Here is a 12,499-nt window from a genome sequence, read left to right as displayed (position 1 = left end):
TTCATGTTCAAAATAAACATTTCACACTTTCCAGTCTATCCCTATTGAGAAAAAGTAGTGGTGATTGCTAAAACAATATGGCCTAAATATTCTTTTAAAGCACGAAAATCATATACAGACTTTATTTTACTTTAAATTTTATTGTAGTTGACTTAAAAACACGATCTTTAGAAATGTGTGGTTACTCTGTATTGGATTTCATACTCACATTTTTGGGTTTTTTTGTTTTTTGTTTTGGTTTTGGTTTTTGGTTTTTTTGTGGCACGCGGGCCTCTCACTGTTGTGGCCTCTCCCGTTGCGGAGCACAGGCTCCGGACGCGCAGGCTCAGCGGCCATGGCTCACGGGTCCAGCCGCTCCGCGGCATGTGGGATCCCCCCGGACCGGGGCACGAACCCGCGTCCCCTGCATCGGCAGGCGGACTCTCAACCACTGCGCCACCAGGGAAGCCCCATACTGACATTTTTACCTGCTAAATTCAAACTGTGGTGGGAAGCTGTATTCTCCTTTCTGTTTTCACGGTGAACCATTGGAAATGGTCACTTTAAAATTGGTATTTGCTTCTGGGTTTTTTCCCCCAAAGCCAGCCCTTTATTGGCAGATTAATGTGTAATGTTTGAGAAATCTCCAAAGTGAATAAAAGGACGAGCTATGAGAAACCACTTGTGTGTGTGTAGACCGAGGAGTGCTAGAGGGAAGTGCGCTTGCCAGCTCCACTTCTGAATCATTCTCGTTGTAATAACCTGCTTTTTGTCATGGAATGACAGATCTTAAACACTTAGGTCTAGTCCACACTGAAGACCAATTCAGGTGCCTCTGGTTACTCTGCAAGTCTGCACGTTTACATAGCAACCGCCTACGTCACACCTCGACACTCCCGAGCCGGGGGAGTCCTGCCGGGCTGTGCCCCGGCCCCCTGGCCCCCGGCCGGCGCAGGGCCGCGTGGTAATAAGCGCCTTGTGATTTGTGGCACCGCCCAGCACGGTCGGTTCCACAGGGCGCAGTCCGGTAGCTGCCTCAGCAGCATAGCAGCAACAAAACGTTATTTTCCAATATTTATCACCCCTACCCCCAGACATGATTGGGCATTCATTGCCGCAGCCATTGCGGGTTAGGAGTCCGTGCCATCAGGAGAGCGGTCATTCATAATAAAAACCATCTGAGCCCATAGACCCGCTAGAAACAACATCCCAGCAGTTCACAGACCCAAAGATCAAGGTAGGGCACTTTGCTCTTCCAGGGACAACTTACCTTTTGGTAGGGTTTTACGTTGAAAATATTTCCCTCATGTCAGTTTGTATTTTTGCCTGTTTTTGTTTTGTTGCTCTTGTTTCCTTTTGAAAGCAAGAAACTGGTGACTTGTTTCTTTGCTCGCCTAATTCCATTTGGAGCATTCCAAGTGTTGCTGTGGTCAGAAAGAGAGCTGGTGGTCAGTGAGCACTGCCTCAGGAAAGGGACCAACATCCTCTGAGGCTGCTGTGGTCCTGGTGATGGTAGTCGGCCCAACCACATCAGCTTTCTGTTGTGAGCCCTGGAAGTGCTCTTATGTCAGCGACAGTAAGCTGGAGCGCCCGGCCTAGTCAGAGAGGCAACCATCTGATGTGTCCTTCCAAAAAACAAATTGTCTCGATTTCCAGAATTCAACAGAGGGCATTGAAAGCTCTTTTTTCGTATCAAGCCCATTTTGCTTGTTCAAAATTACCAACAGTCTTGGCAGTCATTTCCAAAGCAGTAATGAATAGGATTTCTTCTGTGATGATGACAGACTGGCTCTCTCCCCCATTTAGACAGGTGGCCAAGTGCTATGCTTGTGGCCGCACGTGCCCTGCTCTCCTGGGGAGGCCCGTTTCCCTCTCAGCTCCTTCCTTGCTTGGATACTACCCAAGAGGCCCGCAGTACCCGGGATAAACTCCCTCCTCAAGGCCGGTGTCCAGGGGGCTGGTCTGTCCACTTCCACTACCTCTCACTGTGTCCACCTCACTGAGTGAGCCCTCCAGGAAGCCCAGAGGAAAGCACCGCTCTGATTTGTCACTTTCTACACCAAAAGAGGAGTATGGTAGACAAAAGGAAGGAACACAACAGGCTGCTTTGTCTCATCGAGAGTTAGCGTTGTTACAGGGCCCTTAGAGAGGAAGTATATAGCATACTGGGTTGAAAGCAGGCTTGGCGACTTCTGTTTCTGCCACTTACTGTGTGTCTTCAGGCAAGTTATTTAGTCTCTCTGATCCTTATTTTCTTTCTCTGTATGTGAACATAATGCCACCTCCCTTCCTCCAGGAACTTAAAAAATTAAACGTGTAAAGTACCTAGAAATCATGCCACGCATATTTGTAAGTACTTGGATAAGTTATTGATGTTATTATCATTATCAGTTCCTCCATGTTCAGATGTAAAAACTGAGGCTAAGAGAGCCAAAATGATTTTCCCCCTGGATCCCAGTGACAGTGGAAGGTGTCACTAGTGACAGAGTCAAGAGCCCTGGCTTTTCAACCAGACTCTTACTTAAAACTATAGGCATAGTTTAATTGAGGACCGCTGTAACCGGCAACTGACATCCACCACATGGACCTTTAAATCTTTAACTTTTTGTTATTTTAAGTATATTTTTTAAAACCTCTGTTATGTGCACTTTCATCATCTTACAGTGATTGAAGATGAACTGTGCAGGCTTGGGGGAGAAATAATAGATTAGAGTTGGGCCTTTGAGGTTACTTAATTGAACCATCTGCCTGATGGATTTTATACTCTGATTCTCTTCTTCCACCTTACTTATAAACAAGTGTGCTTAAGGAGCTGTTAGTTTCATACACACCACATGTGAAACTGAATTTGGTGGAAGTTTGAAAAGGGGGCCATCTTTCAAAATGCCTATTCACAATGATAATGTTCTCTATCAATTCATTTAACGAAGACTTTTTAGTAGCTGTGATATGCTCATTTGTACTTCTCAGGAGGCATATACGCCTATAAGAGCCAAAACGTGAACACAAATTATTTTAACATACAAAGGAAAATGCAGACGCTATAAAGCTATAAAAAGCTATATAGGCACAGAGTCTGGAGAAGGCAGAGCTTCCAGGTCGGGGAATAAGGGCGGCCTTCACAGAGGAGGCTGCCCCTAAAACTGGATCTTGAAGGACAGGTCAAAGCAATCACTGACTTGGAAGTAGTCTCCACAAAACACAGCCTGTTCATAAGTTAAGGATGCTCTTCGTGTGATTTATCAGCTAAGAAATTAAGAGGACAGTCCCAACAGGTGCTACTTGTTTTCCTTTGAAACGGTTACACGAATGCTAAATCGTCTTTTTGAATGGAACACCTCAGAAGAGAACCTAAGATAGTGAAGTCAATGCCAGCAGTCTACATTGCTGATGTTTAAGACCCTAACCATATAGGGGTATGTTCATAGCTTCTGGGCAGCGTATTACAAGTATTTGATGACCTAGGGGTTAATCGGAAGCCATTGGGTGATCTTGGGTGCACGCTAATGAACTGCCATCTAGTCCCACCAGCGTTAGTTAGTTATTCGATGGGGCGGGTAGGTGAGCTGCGGTTCAGGGCAGAAGTAAGACTCCCTCCCTCCCAGAGCTTCACTCACAACAGTAGCCTCTCAGACTTCTGGGACATTCTTTCCAAACCATCATAAGTGTTAGTTTGTACAGAACTTCTCTGAATGGTTGGTAAAATATTTGAAAGAAAGAAAAGACCACTCAAATCTTTGGTACTTTGAATTTTCAGATAGACCATGTTTGAACTTCTTCTACCAAGCAGAAAGTTAAATCCACTGAAAATAGCTACACAAAAAGAAGAGTATTTTTTTAATGACTTATGTTAATTTCTGAAAGAATCTCTTAAAATTTTTTTTTTACTATTACGCATTAAGAGCCACCAAATGACAGTTTAATGGAGGTGGAGGGGTTGTAATTATAATTAGTTTGGAACAGATCAACAACGTATCTGGGGATTTTTACCTCTCCTATCAGCTCTACTCCTGAGAGTAAACGTTAGTCGCCAAAACTTTGATAAGTTTTTAAATGTATACTATTTACATAAGAAAAGCTTGACTACAACAGTGGAGTCTTTTCAAGATTTTGCCACATTGCCATCATCTTTCTTTTTGCATTGCACTTTTCCTGGGACAATTAAACCTCTTCTCCCCACCTTTCCCTGTCTCATTCCAGCCGTTAGAGACATGACATTATGTGACAGTTGTCTCCTTCAGATCAAAGAATACCCTTTTCCTCTTTGCAAGAGTGAAGAGAAGTTTGTCTTTCCCAGAGCAGAGCGTAGGCACAAAACTAACAAAACTAAGTCACCAGAAAAATGAGTCTGCACAGCAGTGGGGGAGGGGTGCCTGGGAGCCTACTGGGACACGTACAGCCAGTCTAAAAGCTCCCCTTCCCTTCTGTCACAGGAGACGTCCTACAAAACAAGTGGAAGTCTGAGGTTTACTGTGTAATTTTAATATAGGGAAATTGATGTGTTTTTAACAGTACCTAATCGCAGAATGTTGAAGGGAGCTTTGGAAATGCTTTCTCCAGTATTCATTATATCAGAAAAGTTAGGTCAAAGAAAAGTGCTTTTAAACAACATTTTCACACTGCCCGTTCGTTTTTTGTTTCTCGACTTTTGGTTTTCGATGCGAGGATATTAAGTAGTGTTAATAAAGAGTCAAATCTTTTTAAATGTTAGAAGTTAATTTTGCTTGCTTTTGTAATTCCTGTTCTTATTTCAAGTTCCCCTTTTCCTGCTTATATTCCTCTATATAAATTATAACCTGGAACACCAGACATGATTATCGGTGGAACTTACATTGTTTGGGATTTTTACATAGGGTATTAAATAATTACTTAGCAGTAGAGTTCAGCCTCTCGGTCCAGGAAATAAATTATTTTAAGGGAACAAGAACAATAATGGCCCCACCCCTTGCATAAATGACTGCCATTATGAGAAATGACTGCCGGGGTAAACTGCTGCTACTGTGCGTGGTCAGGATACGTATGCGTGTGCTTTCTCTTCATATAGGCAAGGCGGCTTTCCCGGCGTGAATCAGAGCGGACTCATGGCTTCCAGCTCTCCCTACAGCCAGCCCATGAGCAACAGCTCCGGGCTGATGAACACCCAGGCGCCCCCCTACAGCATGACGCCCAATATGGTGAACAGCTCAACAGGTAACCTCGGCAGCTCTGTGCTTCTGAGGGCTGCCCTCCCCCTTCCCTCTTCTCCTCTTAGGCTGGTACCACTGAGAGTATAAAAGCAACTCAAGCAGTCGGATCATTTGGTGAAAAGGGGGAAAATACTACTTCTCTGCTGCTTGGATACTTGCTCCATCTATTAAGACTTGAGGATTACATTACATTTTATGTAAATTATTTTTATTCATTCTGTGTTTGTGTAATATGTGGACACATTGCAAGTGTCATTGGAGATTGCTTGCAAAATATATATACACTAAGCTCTTTTTGTCTTTGGGCATTATTAGGAGTATTGGAAGATTCCATGACAAAGTCTGTAGTCTCCATTTGATAGTGGTAGAGATAAACATTTAAAATTCATATTTCAGAGGAAATGATTGAAGGGCAGGACAAGGGGGTGTTTGAAATAGTTTTTTTTCATTTAGGAAAACTCACCTTTAAATTTACACATGAAAATAGTTGTTTTTATAGGTGCTATTTATAGACTGTCGCTGTTGAGAAATTATACCTTTTTAAGTGAATTGTTTTAAATTTTTCATGATGTTTAACTTTTTCAGCACACTTTATGATCTCAACAGTTGCACTCTTACCAAATCCCATCTGATTAGTGGAGTAAGAGTATGCTGTCAGTTTGTGGAAATAACAAAAAATGTCTAAAACTGTGCAAATGCTCCACGTTCTTAGGCCCCCAAGGTCCTGAACCACCCCTTTACAAGCCCCCTATCTAGTGATGATGAGCTCTGCTCTGTAAATGAGAAAACGATGACGTATTTCACCTGACCTGGTAACTTTTTCTGGCACCGACGTTTGGGGTAGGATTCCCTCCTTTAGTTACTACAGAGCTTTGCATAGCCAGCTGTGCGTCCTGCAGTGCTTTATGATGTGTTCGAAAAACACTGTGGAGTCAGAGGCTGGGCTCCCTCTTATTACCTTTTTTCATTTCTTCTGCCTTTCGCCGCCTTTCTGACCGTTCCATCTTTGAAAGATGCCCCAGGAGCTGTTGTTTCTTTGTCAGGAAGGACAGACAGCTAGAGTCTGGGCTTGCATCCCATCTGAGCTTCTAGGGTTGTTGCTTTCTAGGGTCTAATTTAATAGTGCCATTCCCTGATTACTTCTCTTTAAAAGTTTATGGAAGAAAAAATAGATACTACTAGTGAAAATGAAGCTTTTTTTTTTTTTTTTTTTTTTTTGCGGTACGCGGACCTCTCACTGTTGTGGCCTCTCCCGTTGCGGAGCGCAGGCTCCGGACGCGCAGGCTCAGCGGCCATGGCTCACGGGCCCAGCCGCTCCGTGGCATGTGGGATCTTCCCGGACCTGGGCTCGAACCCGCGTCCCCTGCATTGGCAGATGGACTCCCAACCATTGCGCCACCAGGGAAGCCCCGAGGTAGATGTTTTTACATTTGAAATGAAAGATAAAAAGCTTGAACTATTAGCTAGAAGCTTCCCCTTCCCTTCCCAGCACTGTCCGAGGTAATGTAATGGTGTATTTGGGTTATGACATTATGTGTTTTGTCTGGCTTGCTGAAATAAAATTACTTCAGAGCATTGAAACTACACAATAAATTTTCACCCACTATTAGCAATACTCATTTTTCCCTTTTTTTCCTTTGGACCCCAGAGCTACAAAAAATAACCAGCAACAAATAGATGCCCTGCCTAAGAAGATTTATGTATTCCTGAGGAATAACCAATTTAATGGAGATTCACAGAGAGGGTTTCTTTTTATTATTATTATTCAGATAATTCAGCTGTTTGTTATTTCATACAGAGGAAATGTTCAGTGAAAGGCCATTTATCCTCACCGTCTTTTGTATGGGCTACTAGTAGTATATATATATTTTTTTATTGCATTGTGCGTTTTGAAGTATTGAATTTTTAATAATTTAAACATTTACCAAATTTTCCTCTACCCATTTATGTGATTTGATTCCAGCTTTATTAAGTCAAACGCTACCTGATAGAAAGTAATCATCCAGCATATCCAAGGAATATTGATGATTTAGCATTTACTGTGTCTCTATTGATAGATACATGTGAATCTGCTATAACTGTGTTACAATCTCTGAGGGAAACAGGAATGACAAAGGAACCCAGAATGTTACAGTGTGGCTCCTCATAGGAGTTTTGCTCTGAAGGTGTACCCTTGACTTTTCTAGAGATGGACCAGAAATGGCTTGGATCATCACCACCTCAGATTACTTGGTTTGGGCCCATGGAGATAAACTACCAATGACAACAGCAAAGCATTTTCTCCAACAAAGGACACTTTTGGAGAAAGTGCAGATAATACAAATGATGGCCAGTGGGGTTTTATGAACCTCAGTTAGCAGCTTTGTGCAGCCGGCATTCCAGCATCCCCTTTGCTGAGTTCAGACGGTTGTGCTGTAGACAGTGTGAAGGGCCAAAAACAGTCCTCCTGTGTAGTGACAAATTGTTACAAGCCTCAGTGAGCAAGTAATTATTTAAATGGAGTCAGTGTGACTGTGAAGGTGGCACCTCTTTCTTCACTTCAGACGTGGGGAGGAGTGGGACGGTGAGCAGTGGGGATTGTTTCCCTCTCAAGAAGCTTTTTAAAAATATGTAGTTGGACTAAAAGATTACAATTATGTATTACTACGGGAAAAATTATAAATTATGTATAACCTTGTTAAATATACCCTTATATAATACTTGTGCTGTTACATTGTACTTTGTTTCATTTTATAATATTCATTAGTCGTATAATTATCTGCATGTAAACTGTCGCCTTCAAGAAGAAATCTAAATGCTAGAAAATATATCTACTGTCTGTGATTCTAAGTTTGCCTCACCAGAAGTCACTGTACAAAGTATAGGGCATTTCCATCTGAGTAACTTACAGATAGTAAATGAGCAGCCATATGGCGCTGTGGCCATGCGGTGCCCCTTGGAGGTATGTCAGCACAGGGAAATTTCGGGGGGTTCTTTCAAGGCCTTGCTGATCCAGCCAGAGACAAGTGTTTCTCCTAAGCTTTTCTCATACCCTTTGTATGTGTTAAGAGTATTCTTTTTATATTTGCCACATATAAAAATAGTCGTGACTATCTACAAATGTATACATGTAGATAGACCCTTTGTGTTTTCAAAAACAAGGAATAAAATATTTTACAGAGTATGGTATATTATTTACCATGAACAGAAAAGATCTGTTTGTGTGTTTCCGGTCCTATTTTACCATCTTCTGGGAATGATTTTGCAGCCTTGCAGGGAGACTAAGTAAAGGAAGCTGGGAGAGTAGGAATGGATGTTTAAGGTCCGTTTTACTTGCACCATATGTTCTGTATGTTCTTTTTGAATATATTAAATCCAGGTGGAATAACTGCCTTAGGACCTTGACCCACACTTACTCCAAGAAGTCATTCTAGCTCTTAAATTCCAATGGTAAAGCCAGAGGCTACTACTTGAAATGTATTTGCAGTACTCACACAGCACTTTCTGCAGTCAGAGGTTCTTTACTGCCCCTTTTTATGTCTGAACTTTACATGCTGGATTACTGATGTCAAGAGGAGGAAGAACAGTGACTTGATTTAACAAATCCTTACAATATTGCTGGTCTTTCTCTTCTGGGAAAGAGGAAAAAAATAGTGCCCCTGGAGTAACAGTGCCCTGGGAAGCATATGGCTCTTTGCAGTATTCATTGAGAATTCTGGTAAGGAGTCAAAAATAAGCATTTTAACGAAAGGAATAGTAAAAGCCACAGTAAGGAAAGACCTTATGATCCATTTAGTAAAATAAAACTTACATCGTAAGGCAGGAGTACTAAGTAAAGCTATTACTCTATATTCTATACTTATTTATCTCTCAAAATAATATAGCATTGTAATTTTTAAATTTTATTTATTTATCTGTTTGTTTATTTTTGGCTGTGTTGGGTCTTCGTTGCCGCGCGTGGGCTTTCTCTAGTTGCAGCGAGCAGGGGCTACTCTTCGTTGCGGTGCGCGGGCTTCTTGTTGCGGAGCATGGGCTCTAGGCGTGCGGGCTTCAGTAGTTGTGGCATTCAGGCTCATAGTTGTGGTGCACGGGCTCTAGAGCGCAGGCTCAGTAGCTGTGGTGCACGGGCTTAGTTGCTCCGCAGCATGTGGGATCTTCCCGGACCAGGGCTCGAACCCGTGTCCCCTGCGTTGGCAGGCGGATTCTTAACCACTGCGCCACCAGGAAAGTCCCAGCAATGTAACTTTCAAAATATATTTGCATACCCCGAATGCCCATTTTAAAATATATGATAGGAAATGAAGAAGTTTGGGGAATTTCAAACCAATATACATGCTTATATTCATCTAAGCGTGATTTTTTTTAAATCACTGTAAATTGTCATTAATTATCATAATACAATATTGGCCTAGTTCTTTATGCTAAAAAAACCGCCTTTTATGTACATTAACACATTTAATGCATGAAGAAAGAATCAGAAAGAAATTACTGTTTTTCAAAAATAATATTCAGGCATAATTTATTATAAATGCTACCAAACTATCTGTTACAACCTTAGGAGGAGCGGGACTTAAGCCGTGTGTCCATGGCTTTGCTACTTTCTCTGGAATTGTGTGGCTCTCGTCCCTTTGAACCCGCTCTGAGAATAACTAGCAAGGACACGTGGACTTTCACAAAGAAGCCCCTCTTTCCGTACTCATCCTGCTTTCTTTCCCCTTCTCTTCTTCTACAAAGGGGGTTTCTTAATGTATAGATTTACTGATTCCTATCTCACTAGACGCAAGAGGTAAAACTGCACGAAAGCAATCCACTACTTTGCACGAGGCTGTCTTCTTGGTGTAATATCTCTCAGCTGCTTTTTTGAGGTTTCACACGTTCACAAAAATAACAGCATTTTTAGCTGATCCCAATAGATTTTTCTCTGCAGCTGCATCACTTGAAAAAGCTTTTTGTTCCAGTTCTTAAAGTCTAAGTATTGAAAGTAATTTGGAAAAAAAAAAAAAAAAGAAAAACATCCCAATTATGATTTGTGTGTGTGGTGATGGCTTCAAGGGCTGACTGAGCTGCAAATGGGCTTTTGAAAAACAAGCCAATGTGCCCGTGGAAAACACAGGCACTTCAGAGCGCATCATCGAGCGTGCTGATGTCAGCTCACAGGCACGTGCCTGGGTGGGCTTTTTTGGCAGGACCTCTGGTCTCAACCTGCAGTGATGCTAACGATATTAGCAAATTAGCGCCACAAAGCTTGCCAGCTAATTCGCCAGAGCCCTGCTCACTCTCTCACTGCTGTAATTAAAACTAATTATTTTCTAAAACATAGTAATACATGAATATGTGCAATAATCATTTTGTAGTGGGCGATCTGTGGAGCCTTTTTTTAAAGCTTTTTTTTTTTTTTTTTTTTTTTTTGCACATTATGCTGCATGTGCACTGCCGTGGTTAGGCCAGCACGTTGATTTGCAGAATGTAAAATGGGTCCTGTTCATAAAACCTCAAGGTTTATTTTATTTTGAAATGGAAATGTTTTCGGTTTTTCACTCATTTACAAGGCTCGTGATTCTCTCCCCTCTCCCTTCTCTCCTTCCACCTCTCCTTGCTCTGCCGCCTCACACAGCTGTGTGATGTGACACGCACAGCCCAGTGCTGTGCAGATGGTTTGCACAGTGGGGTTCTGTAGAAATTCAGCTGTTATTCCCCAGATATCTACACTGATTCCCTACTGTAGCCTTGTTCTTCCTTTAAAAGGAAATCTAAACCCGTATTTTTGACTTGAAAATATCTAATAGTATTTGCGATAAATGCGTGTAAATCCGTTGTTCTTTGGTGAACCTTTCATTCTAAAGCCTAAATGAACTTGATTGAATTTCTGAGCCAGGAGCTAGAAAATGAGTTTTGCCTGGGATCGTAGGGTTGACTTGAGCTGGTGTGGGTGTCTAACCTGGGCATTTGAGCTGAGGCTGAGGACTGATCCATGTATGCACTGCGCCAGAATGAAAGGAAACCAGCCCCATGGCAAAATAATTAGAAATCCTCTCCTTCAAAAATTAGTTTTGATTATTGTTTTTGAAGTCATCTGTTACAACCATCTTCCATTATTGTAGCCTAGGCCATATGTAATAGATGCGATTTTCAAATGAAACAATATAAAGTGGTAAATGATTTTACAAACTATGGATTATGTGAATTTAGGAAGTTAGGACAGCAATAAATCCTCTAGTCAACCAGTGAAAATGGACATATCCAGCATTTGAACCCCTCATGAGCAGTCTAGACATTGGGCATATTTCTACTTGCATCTACTCTATTAAAGCTGTAATAATTTTGAAAAAATAATATTGATAAAAGTTGACTTTCAGTGGCTTAGGTCTTGAGTAAATGATTGCTTTTTTTCCCCCTAAGATAAAAAAGGATTGCCAGCATGTTATGCTACTTAGATTTCAGAAATGAGTATTCTCTGAGTTACAATTTCTTTTTCCTTTTTTCTTTCCTTCCTTGGAGGGAAATTCGGGTGCCCCACCACTCAGTAGCTTGTGTTAGCGGGAGCACAGCCTGACACATCACATGTATAATCCCAAACTCTTTCTCCTGTTTTCGATTAGCATCTATGGGTCTTGCAGATATGATGTCTCCTGGTGAATCCAAACTGCCCCTGCCTCTCAAAGCAGATGGTAAAGAAGAAGGCACTGCACAGCCGGAGAGCAAGTCGAAGGTATTCCTCTCTCCTCTGCACGCGGTGTGGGGTCTGCTCGCTGCAGCTGCCGTGTGGCTCTCTCCTCCCTTTTTTTCATTTGGTTTCTTCTCTTCCGCATGCCTCCATCTTGTGCGAAACGTTTGCAGCCTTCTTTCCCCTCCCCCCCTCATGGTGTGGATCTGAAAGTTACTAGTTCTTATGGCATTTAACTCGTGGCCGGGGGAGAGGGGTGGAGGGACAGGACCCACCCAGAGAAATGCTTCGGGGGTGGGGAGAAGGAAGGGATCTTGCCTGGTTGGTACTTGAAGCCATTTTCTCTGCCTTCAGTTTATAGCTTCCTGTTTTGGCCGCCTTAGCAACAACAACATATTTAATATTTTGCTTTCCTACCTTATTTCATAAATAAGGTGAACAGCTTTTTTTTTTTTTCCTTTCTTTCTTTCATAAGGGGTAACCCATGCTTAGCATTCCATGTAAGCTTGAAGTAAGCATGGTGGCTCAGTGGTCTTATCCAGCATCCAGCAAACTTACCAAGTTATACTAATTAAGAATGTTGTTTTAAAACTTTTATACGTGTGTGGTTTTGTGTGTTTGTTTGTACATGTCTTTATATATATATATATAATATATAAAAATTAGTCTGTTAAACTGGATGTGCTTTTTG

At 41.9% G+C, this 12,499-nt stretch overlaps 1 protein-coding gene across 4 annotated transcripts in view; it reads left to right on the top strand.

Moving 5' to 3' along the window:
- ARID1B (AT-rich interaction domain 1B) overlaps positions 1-12,499 on the top strand; it is a 455,213-nt gene that overhangs the window by 405,895 nt on the left and 36,819 nt on the right. For all 4 annotated transcript variants that reach the window (XM_024122602.3, XM_055087421.1, XM_055087420.1 and 1 more), the window contains 2 exons: positions 5,024-5,169; positions 11,744-11,853. In XM_024122602.3, the coding sequence (XP_023978370.2) occupies positions 5,024-5,169; positions 11,744-11,853 (256 nt within the window). The remainder of the gene's footprint in view (positions 1-5,023; positions 5,170-11,743; positions 11,854-12,499) is intronic.

The sequence above is a fragment of the Physeter macrocephalus genome, chromosome 10, assembly GCF_002837175.3.
Source record: "Physeter macrocephalus isolate SW-GA chromosome 10, ASM283717v5, whole genome shotgun sequence".
NCBI classification, from domain to species: domain Eukaryota; kingdom Metazoa; phylum Chordata; class Mammalia; order Artiodactyla; family Physeteridae; genus Physeter; species Physeter macrocephalus.
This window is presented reverse-complemented; position numbering and strand designations above follow the sequence as displayed.